This window comes from Alnus glutinosa, chromosome 3, assembly GCF_958979055.1.
Source record: "Alnus glutinosa chromosome 3, dhAlnGlut1.1, whole genome shotgun sequence".
Taxonomy (NCBI): domain Eukaryota; kingdom Viridiplantae; phylum Streptophyta; class Magnoliopsida; order Fagales; family Betulaceae; genus Alnus; species Alnus glutinosa.
Genome location: NC_084888.1, coordinates 6290104 through 6312387, shown reverse-complemented (window position 1 = coordinate 6312387; position 22284 = coordinate 6290104). Strand labels below are relative to the sequence as shown.

The following is a 22284-nucleotide window of genomic DNA, read 5'->3' as shown; positions in this document are numbered from 1 at the left end:
ATTTAAGTTTACATATCTAATGGTCGATTGTAATTGTAAAAAATGAGAGAATGAGAGAAGGACATGAGGAGGATGTGTAACACATCTCAAAAGTATATAGGCTGCCCAAATTCGATCTTTATCTGAGTTGCTTGATTCTGTTTACTAATCACTCTAGCTTTCTACTTGATATTTATGTTGCTTGGGGTTCTTAAAGTGTGTCGAGGCCTGGGATTTGAACTTTCTTGGCATGTGGATTGAACTTTGGATTATCGATTTGAGTGTGGTCTGGTCTACAGGCATATCCACGCATGCTTTTACAGATCCTCATTCTTCCATTTTCAAGTGATATGCACGATACTTACTCATTTATTCCTTCAAGTCTATGATACTACCTTGCCAATTCTCCCAACAACTTTCAAGAATGATCTGAATTTAAAAGTCTCTCATAACTTTCTTGTTATATCTTACATTTAATTTTTGGGTCAGCCTCCATTTATTCAAAGAATGCGTTATTGACTTGGGCATCTAAGTTGCAGTACTTATCAATATCTTTGCATCAGAGCAGAAAATAGAAGGCAGAAAACATAAACAAGCAACCAAAAATACAAGACACTCAAAAAAAAAACAAAAAAACAATTTTTACCTGAATGTGACATTAGAATACTTTTCTAAATCAAAAACAAAAAACAACCCACAAAATACATCACCAAACTTACCAAAATGGATAGATATTGTGAACAGGAAAAGAAATATGGCCATAATGTAGAGTCCTTAGTAATTGGATCTGTTTTTGCAAACAGAAAAATAAAAAAAATAAAAAAAAGTAGAACGAAAGAAAGTAAAGGAGGCGTGAATCTACCTAGTTTTAGGCAGAAGGCGTGTAAGGGCAATAGATTCAATTATTAAGGACTCAATCTATATGAATAGAACAAAATAAAAATAAAAATGATTGATTCTATATAACGTGCACATGCCGGAGCATCTAACTTATCTAAGATCATTCACACTAGCTTACCTTTGTTTTTCTTTAAATTTAGAGAACAAAACTACTTTTTGTTTCTCTATCTAAATACTTCACAATAACTTCCTTTATATTTCCTTATAACAATTAAATATTATTTTTTTTATAAGTATAAGTTCCTACCTATTCTCACATTTTTCACAAAATTCTAACACATCCCTAGTAAAAGGCAAAGAGATGAGAGATTAGAGAGGAAAGCGAAATATTTTGTATTAAAATAATGGATAAGAAAGCTTTTCTGGTTCCCTACACATTGGGTAGAACTGTAGCATTCTAAATGCTTAAGGAACCGATAGGGTATTTGCTGTGGGTGGTTTTTTGTGATTTTTTTTTTAAATTTTTTTTTTTTTACATTTTTCCTATATATAGGGAATGAATGAGCTTATGAAAGCTATTGTGAATGCTCTAATATGCAGAGCAAGTGTTTATAGCATTATATAATGTGAAAAACATGTTATATAATGTGAAAAGAATAATAGTATACTTTTTACAACTATTTGTTGCACTTATTTTACACCAGCCCATTGTACGTATTTTAAGTGACTTTTTTTTTTTCTTTTTCATTTTTATCCTATAACTATTCTATAATTCTGATGTGAAAATTACAACCAAACCCCTGTGGTTAAATATTTAATTAGAAAAACAAATATGTGAACAAATAACTTATATTTTGTGCTCTCTTGCTAGTCAAACAACTTATATTAATTTGACAATGACATTAAAAATTCAACGGATGGAGATTGAAAATATTTTTTGTTGCTATTTTTTATTTTATTATTTTAAAAAAATGGAAATACAAAACTTTTATAGCTAGGAACAAAGTTACATTAGGGTTCATATATATGTCTAATGCATAATTATAATCTGTATTAGTTCTATTGAACTTTTGTGAAATTATGATACTTATTTTCTGTGAAACTTCAACAATCGAATTACGAGAATTAGAAGTATACTTTCATCATATTTTATTCTTTGAAAATATCAATTTGAACAATATTATGCATATATAGTTAATTTCTACTATAGAGAGAGAGAGAGAGAGAGTGGTGGACTGGTGTGAAGGAAGAGTTTTTCCTCACGAAAACTCAAGTATATGGAAGGAATATTGCGGTTGAAAGAGTGGCAAAATAAAACACATCAAGTTCAAAAAAGGAAATATTTTGAGCAGGCCGCCCTTTGGAGAGGGCCTCCATAAGCAGAAAAGAAAAGGTTGTCACCCTAGCTAGCTAGCTCCAAATTAAACCCACAGGAACACCACCTTTCATTATCGTTACAGGCCAGGTGTGGCTGATATCGATCTCCAAATTAATATAATTATATATATATATGGCTCCACTTCCACAGAAGAATGATACGACGACAGTCGACAGTGAAAGGATGGGATTAATTCAACCAATCCAATCATAACCAATTAACCATTCTCTCCATGCTTAAACTACTCAAATTCAACCCCCATCCTGATGGCCGCCATTTTCAAGCCAATCTAAGCTAGCTACCAGCAAAAAGTAGTAGTAGATGTAGTAGAGACCGGCCAGGGATATTGTAGTCGTTGTCTTCTGAAAAATGTCAACATGATCGATTTCTTGTAGGGTTACACGCCAACAACTTGTGATTATATTAAGGTTCGGTTGTTCCCCCAATCAATGACGCCGGGCAAACACCTGGCAACTTCCCTAGTTAAATACCATATATATATATATATATATATATATATATATATATATATATATATATATATATATATATATATATAAATAAGCTTAATGCCACGCACATTTTTCATGTCTCTCGATCCCAGCTTGTTGAGCTCCCTGTTTGTGAAACGCACGAATACGTACACAGAGAGACGATCGATCAACAAGGCCGGAGATCGATCAAGATCAAATGGAAATGCCTCGGGCTGCCATTAGGCTACTCCTGATGTTGGTGATTTTGGGGATCATTTTCATCTGGATTATGATGCCCACCGATGCATATAGGAATAAATGGTGGCCTAATATCAAAGTAACCGTTAATTCTACTTATTTTGGAGCACAAGGTTGATAATTGCATCCTCTAAAAGTTTATTTATTTATTTATTTATTATCTTGGTTAACTTTGATTGTAATTTATGTCAACTGATTATATATGTATAATTTATTTTTACAGGTGCAACGATGTTGATATTCACTTTTCCCGTCCTATTTGTTGCTTCCTTGGGCTGTGTATACCTCCATTTGGGAAAGAAATTGAATGTTCATTATAACAAAAAAGAAAGGTACCCACTTTTTTTATTTTCATTCAATTATTATTATTTATTTATTTTTTGCTCATATATATGGCTGAGTATTAATTCTGATGAGGTTCTTTTAATTTGCTGGATGGATCCAAATTGACAGCAATTGGAAAATGAATCAATCCGTGTGGAAACGGCCGCTGCTGGTGAAAGGCTCTCCAGGGATTGTTTCCAACATAGAGCTAGCCTTGTTCTTTACTTTCATCGTACTCCTAGTCTGGTCTTTGGCAAATTATATACATCTCTACTTTGCTACAATCACCCCGGAATCAGCGGCAGCCAAAGGCCTCAAAGTTTAAGAAGGACTTAGCTAGATTGCGTTAAGCACCGTAATTTCGCATATCAAAAGTGCGATTTTAAACCAACTCGATCGCTGAAAATGTATCGTTTAAAAATACACGATTTTAATTAAAGGCTAACCCAAACGGACCATTTTAACAAGTTAACCAAATTGGTGATACCCTTTGAACAAAAGATAGAGATAATTGATAGTCATTATTGGAGTATAATGGTGGATTAATTTTGGCAGTTGGCAGTGTAAATTAGATGAATCAGCACTTGCAATAGCCGTTGTTGGAAACATAGGTCTATCGTTTCTCTTCTACCCTGTGGCACGCGGTTCGTCGGTGCTGCCACTCTTTGGCCTCACATCGGAGGTTAGCATCAAGCACCATATCTGGCTTGGGAACATCGTCGTCGTCCTCTTCACAGTTCACGGCCTCTGTTACATCATCTTTTGGGGCGTAACCAAACACATAAACAAGGTAATTGAACTTGAAGTGATTCTTCTTTTGCATGTACGTGGTAGATTAAATCACTAATTAATTTCCTCAAAAGTTTAGAAATTGTGAATTTAATTAATAACTCAACACTCTTCCTCATGTTTGCGCTAAACTGTACTTACAGTTATGATTGAAATTCATTACCTTTGATGTGATGCCATGCATGTTAAATAACAGTGTAATACTACTCTTCACATTATATTTTTCACACCGGCTGATACGACTTAAAAAAACAAAAGTTTTAGCTACTTAAAACACATCATATCAGTCGGTATGAAATCACAAACCCATTAATCACACTTATTTCGCATTAATTGGCTGACATGGCGTATCTCTGTTACAAAAGAAATCTAAAACTATTTACATGAGATCACAAACTCGAATGGACTCTAAAACTCTTTAAGTGAAAAAAAAAAAAAAGGGAAAAGTACACATAACTCCCTCAAACTACCACTCAATTGTCAATGTACCCCCTAAACTACCAATTGTGTCCATCTCCCCCCTTAAACTACCAGAAAATGTCAATGTCCCCCCTAAGACCAACAAAAAGACAAAAATGACCCTAATTTTTTTTGAATAAGACAAAAATGTCCTCATAAATTCAAAAAAATTAAAACTAAAACTAAAAAACTTAAAAAATTTAAAAATTAAATTAAATTAAATAAAAAACGAAAAAAAAATATTTAAAAAAAAGAACAAATTTTTTATTTTTTTTTTTAAAAAAAGTAAACAAAAAATAACTGATTTTTTTTTTTTAAAAAAAAACAAATGAAAAAAATAAAAAAGAAAAACCAGTTTTTATTAAATTAAAAAACGAAAAATAACAAATTTTTTTAAACAAAAAAACAAAAAATAACTGAAATTTATTTATTTTAAAAAAAAATAAAACAAATGAAAAAAAACTAGTTTTTATTAAATTAAAAAACGAAAAAGAACAATTTTTTTTTAAAGAAAAAAAAAACGAAAAAACAAAAAATAACTGAAATTTATTTATTTATTTAAAATAAATAAAACAAATGAAAAAAAAACCAGTTTTTATTTAAATAAAAAAACGAAAAAGAACAATTTTTTTAAAAAAAAAAAAGAAAAAAAAAACTGAAAATTATTATTTAAAAAAAATAATAAAAAACAGTTTTTATTTTTAATTTTTTTGTTGGAATAATTTTTTGTTATTTTATATTTTTTTAATAATTTTTTTTAGTTTTTATTTTATTTTAATAATTTTATGAAGGGCATTTTTGTCATTAGGGGGACATTGATATTTTCTGGTAGTTTAAGGGAGGAGATTGACACAATTGGTAGTTTGGGGGGTACATTGACAATGATATGGTAGTTTGAGGGGGTTATGTGTACTTTTCCCAAAAAAAAAAAAAAAAAAAAAAGAAAAAAGAAAAAGAAGAAAAAGCTAATTATCTATCTTATGGAACAATTACTGGTATATATCCACTTCCTGAAATTTATTTTTCTTTATTAATTTTCACTTTAATCTTATGCATGCAGATGCTGAGATGGGATTTTGCTGATGTGTCAAATGTGGCCGGAGAGATAACTTTGCTGATTCTGTTGACCATACGGGCAACGAGCATCCATCGGATCCGACGCAAAATGTTTGAGCTCTTCTACTACGCCCATCACCTTTACTTCCTCGCTGTCATTTTCTTTATCCTCCACGTCGGCTTCTCCTTCGCCTGCATCACTCTTCCCGGTTTCTATATCTTCTTGATCGACCGCTTTTTAAGATTCTTACAGTCCCGACAAAAAGTTCGTTTAACTTCCGCCCGCATTTTACCATGCCGGACGGTTGAACTCAACTTCTCCAAGAGTCAAGGTAAAACAAAAGGTTCACAGTAAAGTTTGCCTTGGATTTTAGGAAAAGATTTTTGCACAAGGTTGCAAAATACATGCACAACACAAAACATATGGGTGAGAGCCGAGTAATATGAATAGGTCCCCTTGTTGTGCACCAATCACAACTCTGAATTTTATTGATTATATAAAAGAAAAAAGACAGCTTTGTCTTAATGTTCTTTGAATCTAAACTTTAATCACTTTTCCGATCATACATTTAATTAAATTCTAAAAAATGTCAATTTAGTGTATATATCTTTCTAAGTTTTTTATTTCAATTTCATCTATCAGTTGAATCTAGTCAAAATTCTCAAAATATCATTTTTTTAAAATATATATATATATATATATATATATATATATATATATATATATATATATATATATAAATTATAATTTTTTTTTTCAAATATTTCGGTACGAATATTTTTTGCAAATTCCGTTAAATTTTGATCATCGGCTAAATCCTTGCAATTTTTTTTCTTTTTTTTTCCCTCAAAAAAAAAATAGTGGTATTTTTGAGAATTTCGACAAGATTTAATGGAAAATTATACCGAATGGTTGAAATTGAAAAAAATTGAAAGATGAATACCCTAAATTAACACTTTTTAAAGTTTAGGTACCTTATTTCAAAAGTGATGAAAGATCAAGGGTTATAAGTGAAGTATTTCATTTTTTTCAAAGATTCATGCATGGATACTTTTGCAAATCCGTTAAATTATGATCAATGCCTAAATCCGTGCAATTTTTTTTCCTAAAAAAAATGTGGGGTATTTTAGAAATTTTGACACCTCCCAACGAAGATTTAACAGAAAATTCTAACGGATGTGGAATTAAAAAAAAAAAAATTGAAATACTAAATTGACATTTGCTAAAATTTATGGTCAGGTATGATTGCAAAAGTGATAAAAAATCGGGAGTGGTAAGTAAAATTTTTCCTAAATTGTTTTATATAATTTATATTGATAGGTTTGAACTATAATCCCACGAGCACTATCTTCATAAATGTGCCCGGCATTTCCAAGCTGCAATGGCATCCTTTTACGGTTACTTCCAGTAGTAATTTGGATCCAGAAAATCTGAGTGTCCTCATTAAAGGTGAGGGAAGGTGGACCACGAAGCTTTACGAATTGATTTCTTCGCCTTCTTCCATGGATCGTCTCGAGGTCTCTGTTGAAGGACCTTATGGACCAGCCTCAACTGACTTTCTAAGGTTTGCAGCTGCATGTATATATATATATATATATATACCTTAATTACATGAGTAAAGCAAATTAATCCATGGGGACATGGATAATTAAAAAATTCGAACTACTTTTCTTTTTTCCCCTTTCACAATAATAATTATATTTGTTGGAATATATTTTGTGATAATCGGAGTGCGGTTCAGATTGTTCACGAACAGACGAACCAAACACACAATATCAACTAAGCATGCATCTGCTAATCTGCTGGCTGATGTGTGTGTTTGCCAAATTATGTTGGCTTAATGTTAGCATACACGTTATGTCGTTTGAGGAGATGTTAGGATATATTTTGGTTACTTAATTACCTCATTCTGATGACATTACTTATCATTCTTATAACATATGTATTAAATACTGTTTTATTTCTCCATACGTATAGTTTGATTTTACTCTATAATATTTAGTATTGATTTTTTAATTTTACTTTTAAGGTACTTTGGTACAAGGATTAAACTCATGGAATAAAATATATTTCATAGTTGGTAAATAAAATAGCTATTTCATAGTTGGTACTTGGTAAGATTTCTTCTTGGAATAACAATTCCCATGAAAATGGCTATTACTTAAATTGAGGAATAGCCATTGTTTTGAGAATCTGATCATTCTGATGAGATGATCACTTATCATTTGTATAACATTTGTATAAAATACTGTTTTATTTCTCAACTCTATAATATTTACTATTTAGTATTGATTTTTTTATTTTACTTTTAAGGTATATACGTTTGGTACAAGGTTTAAACTCATGGAATAGAATAGTTATTTCATAGTTGGTAAGATTTTTAGTCTTGGAATCAATTCCCATGAAAATGACTATTACTTAAATTTAAGAATAACCATTCCTTTAAAAAATGAGAGGACGAATAGTTATTCTTTTAGGAATGAACTATATTTTCTAAGAAAAACATACAATAGTTTTTTTTTTTTAAACCACCCACCGGCTGCCTTTGAAATTCGTTGGAATCCGTTGTCGGTTGCCGAAGTTACTAGAGTTCCACCTTCTTAAACAAACAAAGCCTCAAATTTTTTTTTTTTTCAAAAAAAATGTGCGCATTTTTGTAATTAATGAGTGACTTGTGTATAATTTATAATCGATCACAAAAATATAAAGTTCACTTTTGTACAATTTTATTTCTACAATATTAACAAAAGATTGATAATTTTTTAGGCATGACACCCTTGTGATGGTGAGCGGAGGCAGTGGCATTACCCCTTTCATCTCTATAATTAGAGACCTCATCTTCACAAGTACTACAAAATTGGATCACAGAGCTCCAGATGTGATCCTAGTCGCCTCATTCAAGAACTCTTCGGACCTCACCATGCTAGACGTCATCCTTCCAGCTTCCGGCGCCTCTCCCTACGACATTTCCAAACTGCCGCTACAGATTGAAGCTTTTGTAACAAGAGAGAAGGAACCCAGAACTGATGACAACAACGTCATTATAAGAGACGTGCGGTTCAACCCTCGCCCAACTGACGCACCCATATCCGCCATTTTAGGTCCGAGCAGCTGGCTCTGGCTTGGCGCGATAATAGCATCTTCGTTTGTCGTTTTTCTTATCTTAACGGGGATTATTACCCGCTACTACGTTTATCCGATCGATCAGAATACCGGTGCAATATTCTCATGGTCTTTGAAGAGTGTATTATATATTTTAGTTGTGTGCTTCGGTATAGCCACGACAGCAAGCGCGTCAGTTTTATGGAACAAGAAACACAGTGCCATGGAAGCCATGCAGATTCAGAACATGTCTGGTACTGATCATGATCAGAGGGAGCTGGAAAGCCTTCCCCACCACCCTCTTGCCCAAGTTACCAATGTCCACTATGGTGAAAGGCCCAACTTAAAGAGTAAGTTATTCATTCATTTCATCATCTTATTCAAAATTGAAAGCACGAAACAGCAACGGTCAAAAAGTTAAAACCTTTTTTCTTTTTCTTCCCCCCTCTTGTTGCAGAGATGTTATTGGAGTGCAAAGGATCAAGTGTAGGAGTTATGGTTTGTGGTCCGACGGAGCTGTCGAATGAGGTTGCAGCCATTTGTGGATCTGGTTTGGCAGAAAATCTGCATTTTCAGTCCTTTAGTTTTTGCTGGTGATTTACTCATTCTCAGCGCAAACTAGGACCCCAAATTGTTTGTTTGATTTGGCATTTCCTTTCTCGATCTTTTATGCATGGCTCCGTGACTGTGAAGCCATGTAAACATGCAATATTGTCGCCATTGGCTGAAAAATAAACTGAAGTACGTGTACGTAAATGATCCACTTTCTACTGTATAGTTAAATAAACGTGGATTTCCACTTCCCTCTCTTTGTATTTGCCAAAAAAAGAAAGTGGATTTCGTCTCTACTATTTGGATGTTTGAAATGTTAAAATCACTCACTTTACACTTTACAGTGTGTTTTTGTTAAATAATATTCAAATAAATAAATTTAGGGTACGTACCACTCATTTACATGCACATTGCTCCCATGATCTACCATATATATATATATATATATATATGTCACACTCAACTGTCTTTAACTACTACTCCGATTGTTTTGGTGTAAAACGTGTTTTAGAAAATGTTTTCAGTATTTGATGGGGGCAAAAAATAATTTTCAACGAAAATCATTTTCATCGTTTTCTGATTTTAAACTCTTTATTCTTGCATGCACATTTGTGGGAATCCGCCCTCGTCTAACACTGAAGTTTGTTGATAACCCGACTCTACCGCAGAAGGTCCTCGAATTTTAGTATCCGATTGCCGGAATCTAGCGGCATTGGCCGAATTCCATTGATGCTCGCCGAAATTTGGCAACCATCACCAGAATTCGGCGACGTTGCAGGCATACCAGATTCTGGTTGGAATTTGACCAGTACAGTCGAGGTCCAGCCATTACAGTTGGATTCCAGCCGTTTCGTCCAAATTCTGACCAGTACATTCAAAATCTGACCAGTACGATCGGAACCCGGCTTGTACAGCCCGATGTCGCCGAATTTTGTTTTGCGCCGTTAATGATTTTTTCTTACGAGCCAAATACTAAAAAATATTTTCAGCAAAATCATTTTTTCTGAAAAATATTTCGTCGAAAATGTTTTACGACGAAAAACATTTTATGTCGAAACAAATAGAATATACAAATTTTTTTTTGCGAAGAAAACCACATTGTTAGTCGATCTGTTTAATCAAAGAAAATAGTAATTACATGCACAACACATGCAGATTTTTCGCTTGATCTCCCCTTTTTGCCGGTGCTATGAACGCTTGAGCTAGCTTTTTTTTCCTTTAGGTTAAAGAACGCCACGTGTCAAGCAAAGATTAAAAAAAAAACTCCATCTTTAAAACGCAATATATGGTGTTTCAGCTCAGTTCAAATATTTGCCCTAAAATTTCTGCATTGATCTCTTAATTAAGCCGCAGCAGGTGATACCGGCCAATATCGGCAGACAGCCATTCAGCATCAAAATATCGGGTCCATCAAAGAGTGAAATACACCTGGGATACCCAACAATATATCTCTCACATATGAGTTTATCACCGCGTCGTCGCTACACCCCGGCCCTCCTCAAATGAAAGCTTTATCAATCTCATGGCCGGTTGTCTCTACGATCGTCAAGGCTATGTGAGCTTTATATAGGGAAAAATGCAAAATTGATATTTTGGTTGGCTTAATTTACAAATCGATCAATGTGGTATAAAAATTAACTGATCGAGATGTCCATATGGTAGACAAAATTGAAAAATTACTCATTGAAGTCAATTTCCGTTTACTAACTTGACAGAAACTGTCAGGTTGCTGTGTCATACCAATAAAAATGTGACGTGTGTCACTTTTAATAATATATTAAAAATTAAAAACCAAGGGGGCCAGCCGGCCACCCCCCCAAAACCCCCCTTTTTTTCAGTTCTTTTTTTTTTTTCAAAAAAAAATAATAATAATATTTGAAGTTTTTAATTTTTAGGTTATTAATTTTTAATATATTAATTTTTTTTTATTAAGGGTGACACGTGTCGCATTTTTTATTTTGGTATAACATGGCAACCTAACGGTTTCTGTCAAGTAGTAGACAAAAATTGACTTCAATGAGTAATTTGTCAAGTTCGCCTATCACAGGGATCTTTCAGTTAATTTTTATACCACAATGAGTGATTTGTAAATTAGGCCAACCATATGCATCAATTTTACATTTTTCTTCTTTATATATGCCATATATCTTGGTCTCTACTCGAAATACAAAAATGACCTATTGTCCATGCATGTGTACCATTACTACCATATATGCTAACTCCAACTACGAAAATGATCACTGCATACCACACACCATGATAATTGACTCTAATATCATTGATTGGAGAGATTCATATTTTGGGAGGTTTTTTTTTTTTGTTTTTTTGTTTTTTGAGAGCATAATATAACATGTTGAACATCGCTCAACAAAAAAACTTAAAATGAAAAACTTCACTTACACCCCCGAAGTATAAGCGGTTTTTCAATTATAACCTCAAAAGTTAAACATTTGCAATGTTGTTATCCTATGTTTCAGTCTTTTTTCTTTTTTCTTTTTTCTTTTTTCTTGTTAAAATGCCCCTTTCTTTAATAAAAAAAAAGTGAAAATTCAAAAAAAGAAAAAAGAAAAGAAAAAGAAAGAGTGAAAATTCTAGCCGTGGGTTGCTAGACCAGTCCAAAACATTTTTTTAAATTTTGTTTTGATTTTTTTTTTTTTGAAAGATGGTGTTTTCCAAAAAAAAAAAAAAAAAAAAGAAGGTAAAATTAAAAAGGGATGAAACATGGGATACCAATATTACAAATTTTTAAACTTCAAAGTTTTGGTTACAAAACCGCTAATACTTCGAAGAATCTAAATGAAAATTTTCCAAACTTATGTTTCGTTTGTTTCGACGTAAAATGATTTTCGTCGGAAAATTATTTCGACGAAATCATTTTCAGAAAAAATAATTTTCTCGAAAATATTTTTCGGTGTTTGGTTCGCACGAAAAAATTACGAAATGCAAAAATCAGAGTTTGGTAAATGTCGCCGGAATCCGGCAACGTCCGGTCGCCGTTGCAGGATTCCGGCGAGAAAGTTTGACTGGATCCGGCCGGATCAATGGCTAGATTAGGTTATATCCGGCCGGATCCAGGCCATTTTGGCCAGATCCGGCCGGAATCTTCCAGATCCGTCCAGACCCGGCCGGAATTTGGTCTGCCGGTGGCAGGCTTCCGGCGCCAGCAGAATTCCGGCGACCAGATGTTGTCGGACTCCGGCGCCAACTGGATCCCGACGACTGACAATTGCTAAATTCTGATGATCGGATATCAAACATGCGTGTAAGGACAAAGAGCTTAATTTCGAAAAACGATTAACGGTTTTAAAAATCTTAAATCGTTTTCCGAAAATTAAAGAAGTTTTTACTGTCAAACCGAAAATGATTTTTGTTGACCATTATTTTCGCCCCCACCAAATACCGGAAAATACCGAAATCATTTTTCAAAAATCATTTTACGCCGAAACAAACGGAGCATTATGTTCGAGTTGGATACAATTATGTCCATTAATCATACGTACTTATGACGACATGTATGATGCATCCGATATAGAACTTGACCTTTTTATATTCGAAATAGAAGGAAAAGAAGCAATTAAGAAGCATGGTTCACGTTCTTCCTTAATTACTAGTGTACGTTTGAGATCGAGTATATATAGGACTAATGATTTTTTGACGTTATGTCTTATGACTCTTAATTATATCACATAGGAAATTAAAGCAAGTTGACAATATTGTTCAAGAGTCAACTGTGCATGTGTCATGTGAGCTATCTAGGCCAAGTGCAAGGTTCATGCAACTTTTAAACATTTGTCAAAAGCCTCATTATTTACTACATTATCATTCTTAGGCTACTTTTTTATTCGAAGCCATCATTCTTGGGGTTTTTTTTTTTTTTTTTTTCTAGTCGATCTCATTATTGGGTACTTACCAAAAAGCAAATAGTTCTTAGGGATCGATCCTCCAAAGTAGTCGAAATCAGTTCGATCTTGTGGGTCATCTAACTTAATTAATTATCTACTTTTTTATTGGAAGGCACAAGCTTAATTCAGAAATTGTAGTCTTTCTATCCACTTTATTTGTTCAGATTTAATAACTCTTTTCTAGTAAATATAAAAGGCTTTGATACAAGTCTTAATTGTGAAGGTAATTAATTAAGGGGCCTAATTCATCATATCAATAAGATTTTAAATTTTTATTTATAAATGCCTTTCGAACTGCATGAATCCAAGCCAGTCTCGAGCAACAACACTATCCTTTTCATGTGATGTAGTGCACTTATGTCAAATAAGAATTTGGACTTTGCATAATAGACTAAAATAATCATCAACAAGCTTCATAATTTAATCATGAACTTTGATTGGTACTTCAGCTTAAAATGATACCCTGCACACGCTAGCTAGGCAAAGCGTTGAATGGACACAACTAGACAGGTACTTAAAGATCATATATATATATATATATACTATGAATTAATCTCATTATATTTAAAAGTGGGGAAGGGTTACGCATCCAAACATAATTCATAAGAGCAATGTTATTCTTTACACCAATTTATTATACTCATTTCATACTGATTAATGTTGTATGTTTTAAGTAGATTCTTATATCAGCCACTTAAAAGTAAAAAACAAATGGAAAAATGCACTATTAGTCCTTGTGATTAGCCTAAATTATAAATCACTCATTGTAGTATCAACATGAATTCAAAGATACATATGGTTGGCTTAATTTACAAATCAATCGTTGGAGTCAAATTCCGTAAAAAAAATTTGACAGATTCCGTTAAACGTCATGTAAGCGCCAATAAGATGGCAACACGTATCCATCTCATCTTAATAAAAAAAAATATTAAAAACAAAATAAAAAAAAAAACTTATTTAAAAAAAATTAAAAGAAAAAAGAAAAGCAAAGGGGCAGCCACCCCTTTGGCTTCAGGCCACTCCCCAGTGGTCAGGGGTGGCGCACGGCCACCCTAAACGGATGGTTGCTCTGCTTTTTATTATTATTTATTTTTTTAAAAAAATAAGTTTTATTTATTTATTTTTTAATATATTTATAGTTTTTTTTTTATTAAGATGGACACGTATCGTCATCTTATTGGCGCTGACGTGACGCTTTCGTGGTGTTTAATGGAACCTGTAAAAAAATTTAACGGGAAATTTGATTTCAGGGATCAATTTGCATGTAAATTAAGCCAACCATAAGGATCTTTGAATTCATATGATATCACAGGTGTGATTTATAATTTAAACTAACCACACGGACTAATGGTGCATTTTTCTCAAAAACAAAAGAGAAGCCACTTAAAACATAATTAAACGTCAGCCGGTATGAAATATGTATGATAAATGGGTGTGGAAAGTAGCATAATTCGAAAAAAAAAATTATTTCCATATGCATAGCCACTTCCTAATGCTACATGATGCACAAATTGAGTTGTCCAAATTAGACTATGATATATAATTTTTTTTTCATTTTCTATTTTCTTTTATAGATTATAATTTTCAATATGGCCAGTGGTCATACCATTTACTATAGGCCCCCTCGGGCCCCACAATGCCCACTAAGAAAATGATAAAACTACAACCCCATCACAACTCCCTCACAACCCCTACTCACAATGGTGTGGAGCCCATGTGTGTAGGCCCCACACCATTATGAGTGGGGTTGTAAGGGAATTGTGCAAAAGGGTTGTGAGCCAATCATATCCCTTTACCCGCAAGACACATGATGATTACCGATTAGGGGATCATAAAATGAAGGATATCCCCACATTTATATATAGTTTTACCTATTTAAACTCGGCTCAATAAGAAAATGAGTCATTGAAGCATAACTCGAAAGAAAGCAATTTGTGAGTATATGTCGCTTTTCATAATAGTCCCTTTAGCTTCGGCCCTTACCATATTGGCGTACGCCAGTCTTATAAATAACTGTAATGGTCTATATTCAGATGTACGCACATACATCTTCTCCCACATATACTATATATCATTTCATTGGGTTCGATCTCTTTCAAATACAATTTACTGGCTCAAGCATTAAAGTATTTTATGTCGGTACATACCTCCGGCAAGTCAGTACCCTTACCTGTTTTCTGTCTTGGTAAATCTTCTTCACTAGACTACCAGCATGCGGCGCAGTCAACTATACAAAAAAATTCACACATCTTTAATTTGTTTGGGAAGTACGTACTCTAATGTAACTTAATTATTAGATTTAATTGTCACTTAACAAATAATTGGACACTGCTTATTACAGTAAAATTAATGTTTTATTTTTGAAATCATAGGTTACAAAATTGAAATTTATAATGGGAAATGTGACATGTTAATTTCTTGTGGTAGCCTGTGGCTGCCCCTCGCATATCGGACGCTGGCACACGAAGACACACTCTAAACACATGCACATCCAAACAAACACGAACCTCTACATGCATCAAGTCAAGACTACCCCATATAATTTCTTCCATTTGTTATATATATATATATATATATTATCCTTATTTATTAATATAAAAGGTAGTAAGATTGATGTTATTAAAAAAAAAAAAAATGTTCATGTCATTACTAATAAAAAATAAAAAGAATATCTCTTCAAAAAGTACAATTCTTTACCATTTTATTATGATAATCGTGACATTTCAAAAAAGGCATAAATTGGCGAGATAAGACCGTACGAGTGTATAAATACGTACCTAAAAAACTTGCTCTTAAATTTAGGAATACAGCTAGTTTAATTAGTGTAGATCTGTATGTGCTTGGAGGGTCTTAAATACTTACAACTCTTAGCTTTAACATGCTGACATGTGTTAAAAATAAGTAAAAGAATTGTACATATAACATTACTCCCCGTATGCTTGAATCAAATATAAAAATAATTAAAGAGCAGATTTGTTCATTCGAACAGATTAGATTTAAGACAAGAGTAGTCAAATATTTTAAAAATTTATTTGAACTGACCGTGAGAAATAACTTCTCACACTTAGTTAACTTTTATCCTATATATCTCTCATGGGAACAAATTTAAAGAAAAACACACTCTCATTCAAAATAAAAACACAATTAAGAGACAACGAGAAGACCATAGAAGATATGGTCGATCGACTCTTAATTGAGAAGATGGTCAAAATACAACATGCCTCCGTAGCAGTCCCTTTAATGCCTTATTCTCTTGTTTACTTTTAAAAAGTCTGCTGTCATTAATTCTAGCACTGTAACAAGAGACGTGAACCATGCTTCCTTTTAAAATAAGGGAAATGCTAGTGTTCCCACCAGCAACCCACCCCTCATCCCACCAACCTTAAGTTCAAAAATCTGAAAATGAATTTATTAAATAAAAAAAAAACCAATCACTTAGGATTGGTGGGATGGGGTGAGATGCTGGTGGGATCACTAACATTTTCCTTAAATTCCCATAACTGACCTTCGTATGTAATAGAATATAAATACAAATCCTTCCTATAAATATACCATTCTCTCACTCTCACACTTATCCATCTGTAAAACAATCTCCAAATATCAGTTCTATATTGAGTTCTGTCTGTACGTGTTTGAGAGTGAGAGCTAGAGAGAGAGAGAGAGAGAGAGGATGGACGCAAGTGTGGTGAAGAAACCACCTTCTCCCCATGAAGAAAGCAGCGCAGGTCCGGCAGCCATGAGGCTACTGTTGATGGCAGTGTCTCTGGGGTCTCTTCTGTTGTGGATCATGATGCCCACCAACACATATAGGCAAATCTGGTTGCCTAATATCCGAGCAAACACTAACTCTACATATTTCGGGAGACAAGGTTTATTAATTTAGAATTACCCAAAAGTAGACTTCTTAATTTTTTCTTCACTCGATTTGCGTTATTCGTTGTCTTTAATCACTTCAAATCTATGCTACAGGTGCAACACTTCTGATTTACACTTTCCCCATCCTGTTTGTTGCTGCCGGGGGCTGTGTGTACCTCCATTTTGGAAAGAAATCAAATAATAATAAAATGAAAAGGTGATTAATTATTATTATTATTATATATTATTTTTTAATTTTTAAGTTTTCCCTGATGACAACAAAGAAAACTCGTTCTAACAACTCTCTATCATGAATTGTAATCAACAGCAATGGCAGAAATCATCGGTTTGCCTCATGGAAGCGGCCGCTGCTCGTTAAAGGCCCTCTGGGGATTGTTTCCAGTGTAGAGCTAGCCTTGTTCGTCATGTTCATTGCACTCCTGGTCTGGTCGTTTGCATCTTATATACACATCAAATTTGCTACAATCACCCCACAAGTAGCAGCCAAGAACGGCGAGAAAGTGTAAGAATTTCTTTACAACTATTATGAACAAAATGTTATATATATATATATATATATATAGCTTACCTTGCTGTCATGATTCACTGCCTGCATGTATGGTCTCGATTCGAAAAATATTATCAAAAGTTATAGCTGGGTTGTGTTTAATTCTGTGGCAGATGGCAATATAAATTGGGCACTGCAGCTCTAATCCTAGGCCTGGTTGGGAACATATGTCTAGCATTTCTGTTCTACCCGGTGACTCGTGGATCGTCCGTGCTGCCACTCTTCGGCCTCACTTCTGAGGGAAGCATCAAGTACCACATATGGCTTGGACACGTCGTCATGACGCTCTTCACGGCTCATGGTATTTGTTTCATCGTCTCTTGGGCCGTCTCGAATCAAATTTCCGAGGTAATTAGAGTTCTTAATTTTCTATCAATCAGCTGATCATCGATGTGCTTATTTTATTGTTTGATCTTTTTCCCATTCTTTTCGTATCATGTAGAGACAGTTTAATTAGTTGCATGTTCTTCCTTAATTTTCTAAACGAAATTAAACCAATTCATCATTCCAAAAACACTTTCTTTGGGTGGGGAATGATGGAGGAACGGTTATAAGAAACAGAAAGTTCTATGGTTTGGGATGGGTAAAGCTTTTTCACCCATTCTTGCTTCCATCATCACCCGAAGATATGTATGGTATACAGCTATACATGCAAACACAAGGTGCATGTCGAATACAGAAGAGAATGCTCCATCAAAAAATAAAAAATAAAAAGGAGATCGAATGCTCACTATATGGTACTATCACTATGGTACATTAGGAGAATATTGCTCATCCAAAAATACATTTTATTTATTCTGGTCATTCGGGTGATGTCAACCCGATATAGCTCGTTAGCTAAACGGATAAATCGTGTTGTGTCATGTTACCCGACTTATAAACATATTATTTTTGAATTTTATGATTCAACTTATTTAATTAATCGTGTCAAATTTAAATCGACCTAAACAAAGTAGACGGATTAACAGCGTCAACACAAACATGACATGTTAACTCGTTTTTTGCCTACCCTAAAAAATATATACTAGTGGATGGAGCCCACACGTCAAGTTGTGTGGTTGCTCCTCAGCTTGCAGAGATGGAGGTGTACGTTACTTTGGAAGCTAGAGTTTTACGTCAATGCTGCTGTGGGCTACTGCAGAATTGCACACCTGTTTTTCATGCATTTTGGACCTTTGGTCACTAGCAGGGGCTCATAATTCTTTGGGAGTCGGTTTGACTTAGCTCTTCGTAGGACCCACAGCCACGGGATATATATAGTGCCGGTAACACGTTTGTCTCTGGTGGATGCCTTTAACTTTTGTTGTCAGCACCCAGGACTTCTGGGAGCGGATGGGCCTGACATCCTATGACACCCACGTCCAAGTGTATCATGTGCTCAAAAGCTTTTATTAATTAAAAATTAATTATACGTAAAATATTTAATTGAAATAAAAGATAAATTATAAAATCAAGATTCAATCTTATAAATCTTGTTTTAATAATATGTTAAATCGCTTTGAAAGTGTCTAGCATTTATGAATTTTATTATGTTAAATTTAAGAGAAAATTCTACTTACAACTCCTGAACTTTCATCATTTTTATAATTAAGTATTCAAATTTTCAAAGATTCAGATATGGGTATTTTTTCAAAGTCTGTTAAATTTTGACCAACATCTAAATCCTCGCACTTTTTTTCTTTTTCTTTTCTAAAAAAAAAATGGGTATTTTGAAAATTTTGACAGGATTTAACTTTTAAATTGACATTTTTTAAAGTTTGAATACTTAATTGTAAAAATGATAAAAGATTAAGAATTATAAATAAAGTTTTTTCTAAATTTAATTATTTAATTAATATCTTTCACAATTAGGTATTACTAAGCTTTATAATTGATTTTTCTTTTGATTTGACTGGTTGTGGCGACCTCTTGAGAACTTTAGATTTTTAGGCAAAAATCTTCAAGTGACTTGGGTTTACGGCAAATCAAAGATTAATTATTATCCTAAAAGCTTAAGTGGATACAAATGGATAGATTTAATTATTTAATTAATATTTTAATATTCTCTCTCACGTGTGGTTTCAAATTCTTCATCAATAAATGAGGCCCAACACGTAAAAAAAAAATATTTAATTGAAATGAAGATCAAACTCATGACTTCTAACTCTAATACCATATTAAATCATGATCGCTTACCTTAAAAGCTTAAACTGATAAGAATTGATGAATTTTATCATTTAATTAATATTCTAACGTTGATTCAACTGACTCTAAGTCCAAAAACAATTTGAACCCAGATTGGATAACTTTAAAAAAAAAATAAGAAGAAGAGATCAATTACAATTATTTCATTATATATGTGATGCATGATGCACCCATTTCCTGATACATTTCTTCTTTTTTCATTTTTTATTTTCTTATGATGAATTTTCCTCTTCCCCTTTACTCTCAAGATGTAAAAATTAAAATTCCATGCATGCTTAATTTTGTTGCAACGCAGATGGTTAAATGGGACAAAACAGGGATATCAAATGTGGCCGGAGAACTATCTTTGGTGGCCGGATTGGCCATGTGGTTAACAACCTTCCCTCGCATACGCCGGAAATTCTTCGAGCTCTTCTTTTACACCCACAACCTTTACATCCTCTTCATCATTTTCTTCATACTCCATGTCGGCATCTCTTACGCTTTCATTATGCTTCCCGGTTTCTACCTCTTCCTCGTCGACCGTTACCTAAGGCTTCTACAGTCGCGGCAAAGAGTTCGAGTGGTTTCTGCCCGCCTTTTGCCTTGCGAATCTCTAGAACTCAACCTCGCCAAGAGCCCCGGTAAAGCTATATATTGCCCAAACTATACTTCAGCATATAGAGTCATAGAGACAATACTTGAATTTGGTTTTCTGATTTACCATGGCAGGTTTGAGTTATAATCCTATGAGCATCACGTTCATAAACGTGCCTACCATTTCCAAGCTGCAGTGGCATCCTTTTACTATCACTTCTAGCAGTAACGTGGAGCCTCACAAGCTGAGCATTGTCATTAAAGGCGAAGGAAGTTGGAGCAAGAAGCTCTACCAGATGCTTTCATCACCTTCTTCACCGGATCGTCTCGAGGCCTCAGTTGAAGGACCATATGGCCCGGTTTCAACAGATTTTTTAAGGTTTCCACCAAAGCAAATGCATGTCTTTTTATGTAGTACGTAGTAGCTTGATCGATGTTTCAAATATTGATTCATGATTGTTTCGGCGCGCATGCAGCTTTGACACTCTGGTTATGGTGAGTGGAGGCAGTGGCATTACTCCATTCATATCTATCATTCGAGAGCTCATCTTTCTGAGCACAACGCCGAATTGCAATACTCCAAAAGTGAAGCTAATTTGTGCGTTCAAGAATTCTCCGGACCTTACCATGCTAGACCTCATCCTTCCTATCTCTGGAACCATCTCCGACATTTCCAGTCTGCAGCTACAAATTGAGGCCTTTGTAACAAGAGAAAAAGAGCCCGAAACAGATAAGTCAAAGCCGCTTAGAGCCATATGGTTCCAGCCCCATGCAGCAGATGCACCCTTCTCTGCCATTTTAGGCCCCAACAGCTGGCTTTGGCTTGGGATGATAATAGCGTCTTCCTTTGTCATTTTCCTCATATTAATTGGAATTATTACTCGTTATTATATATATCCTATCGATCACAACACAAATGACATATTTTCAACCTCTTGGAGAGCCGTGATAAGTATGTTTGTCATATGCATCTGCATAGCCATCACGGCTAGTGCAGCAGTTTTTTGGAACAAGAGGCGGAATGCTGTTGAAGCTAAGCAGGTTCAGAACATGGAAGAGGCAACGGGGTCTCCGGGCTCGCACAATATGGAATTGGAAAGCCTCCCACACCAGTCTCTTGCCCAAGCTATCAATGTTCATTATGGTCGAAGACCTGACCTAAAGAGTGAGTAACAGTTAGAATATAGCGACTAAATGTCAAACCTTTTTTCTCTGTTTTCTTTGTGTCATTTCTTCAAACACCTTCCTTGTACTATTTTCATGGTGGCCATCACCTAGTCAACAGCCTCTTCTACATCAAGCTCCACAGTACAGTAACTATTAGAGGTTATCAATTAATGAGCTTAGCCATTCGTTTTATTTTCTCTTGCAGAAATGCTCCTGGCCGAGTTCAAGGGATCGAGTATCAAAGTTCTCGCGTCTGGCCCGAAGAGTTTGAGACAAGAGGTTGCGACCATTTGTTCATCGGGTTCTGCAGATAATGTGCACTTTGAGTCCATCAGCTTTAGCTGGTGAGTTGCTCAACTCATCTACAAATGTCTATGTTTTTAGATTTCAGGGGTACCTGATAAGTGACAAGTGCGAATATATTGTGAAGCCAATATTTATGGTTGTGGTTGTGGCTGTATTTTGTTAAAATAATATAAATGTCTGTTTCAGTTCTCATTGCTCAATAGATAAATTTTGAATATTTTCCAGACCGCGCACAACGATAATAAAAAATAAGGAATCAAAAAGAAATAAAGCAAGAAAAAAACAAGACAAAATTTACTTGATTCGACAATTTGCCTACGTCCACGAGAGTGCAGTTATATTCAATAATATAATTTAGGGTTACAATACAATATATTTATAGCAAAAGCCTAATATACGGATAGATATGAAAAACCTCAAAATACCCTGTACCGTTCCGCGGGAGCCACTTTACTGGTACTCTCGTATTACTCTCTATACACAAAAAAATATGAACCACTTGTCCCAACAAGAAT

The 22284-nt window shown here is 34.1% G+C and overlaps 2 protein-coding genes across 2 annotated transcripts; both read left to right on the top strand.

Annotated features, from left to right (window-relative positions):
- The first annotated feature begins 2887 nt into the window (after positions 1-2887).
- LOC133864841 (ferric reduction oxidase 2-like) lies at positions 2888-9485 on the top strand. Its single transcript, XM_062301267.1, is given in 8 exon segments — positions 2888-3041; positions 3152-3260; positions 3382-3597; positions 3808-4042; positions 5561-5888; positions 6878-7121; positions 8324-9009; positions 9117-9485. Coding segments are annotated over 8 exon segments (2112 nt in total). The 3' UTR covers positions 9257-9485.
- A 7186-nt stretch (positions 9486-16671) lies between these two features.
- Positions 16672-21959, top strand: LOC133863928 (ferric reduction oxidase 2-like). The gene is made up of 8 exons (XM_062300085.1): positions 16672-16982; positions 17083-17185; positions 17297-17491; positions 17650-17884; positions 20016-20343; positions 20432-20675; positions 20773-21461; positions 21669-21959. Exons 1-8 carry the CDS (start codon positions 16784-16786, stop codon positions 21809-21811), a joined length of 2136 nt encoding a protein of 711 aa, XP_062156069.1. The 5' UTR covers positions 16672-16783; the 3' UTR covers positions 21812-21959.
- Positions 21960-22284: the final 325 nt, after the last annotated feature.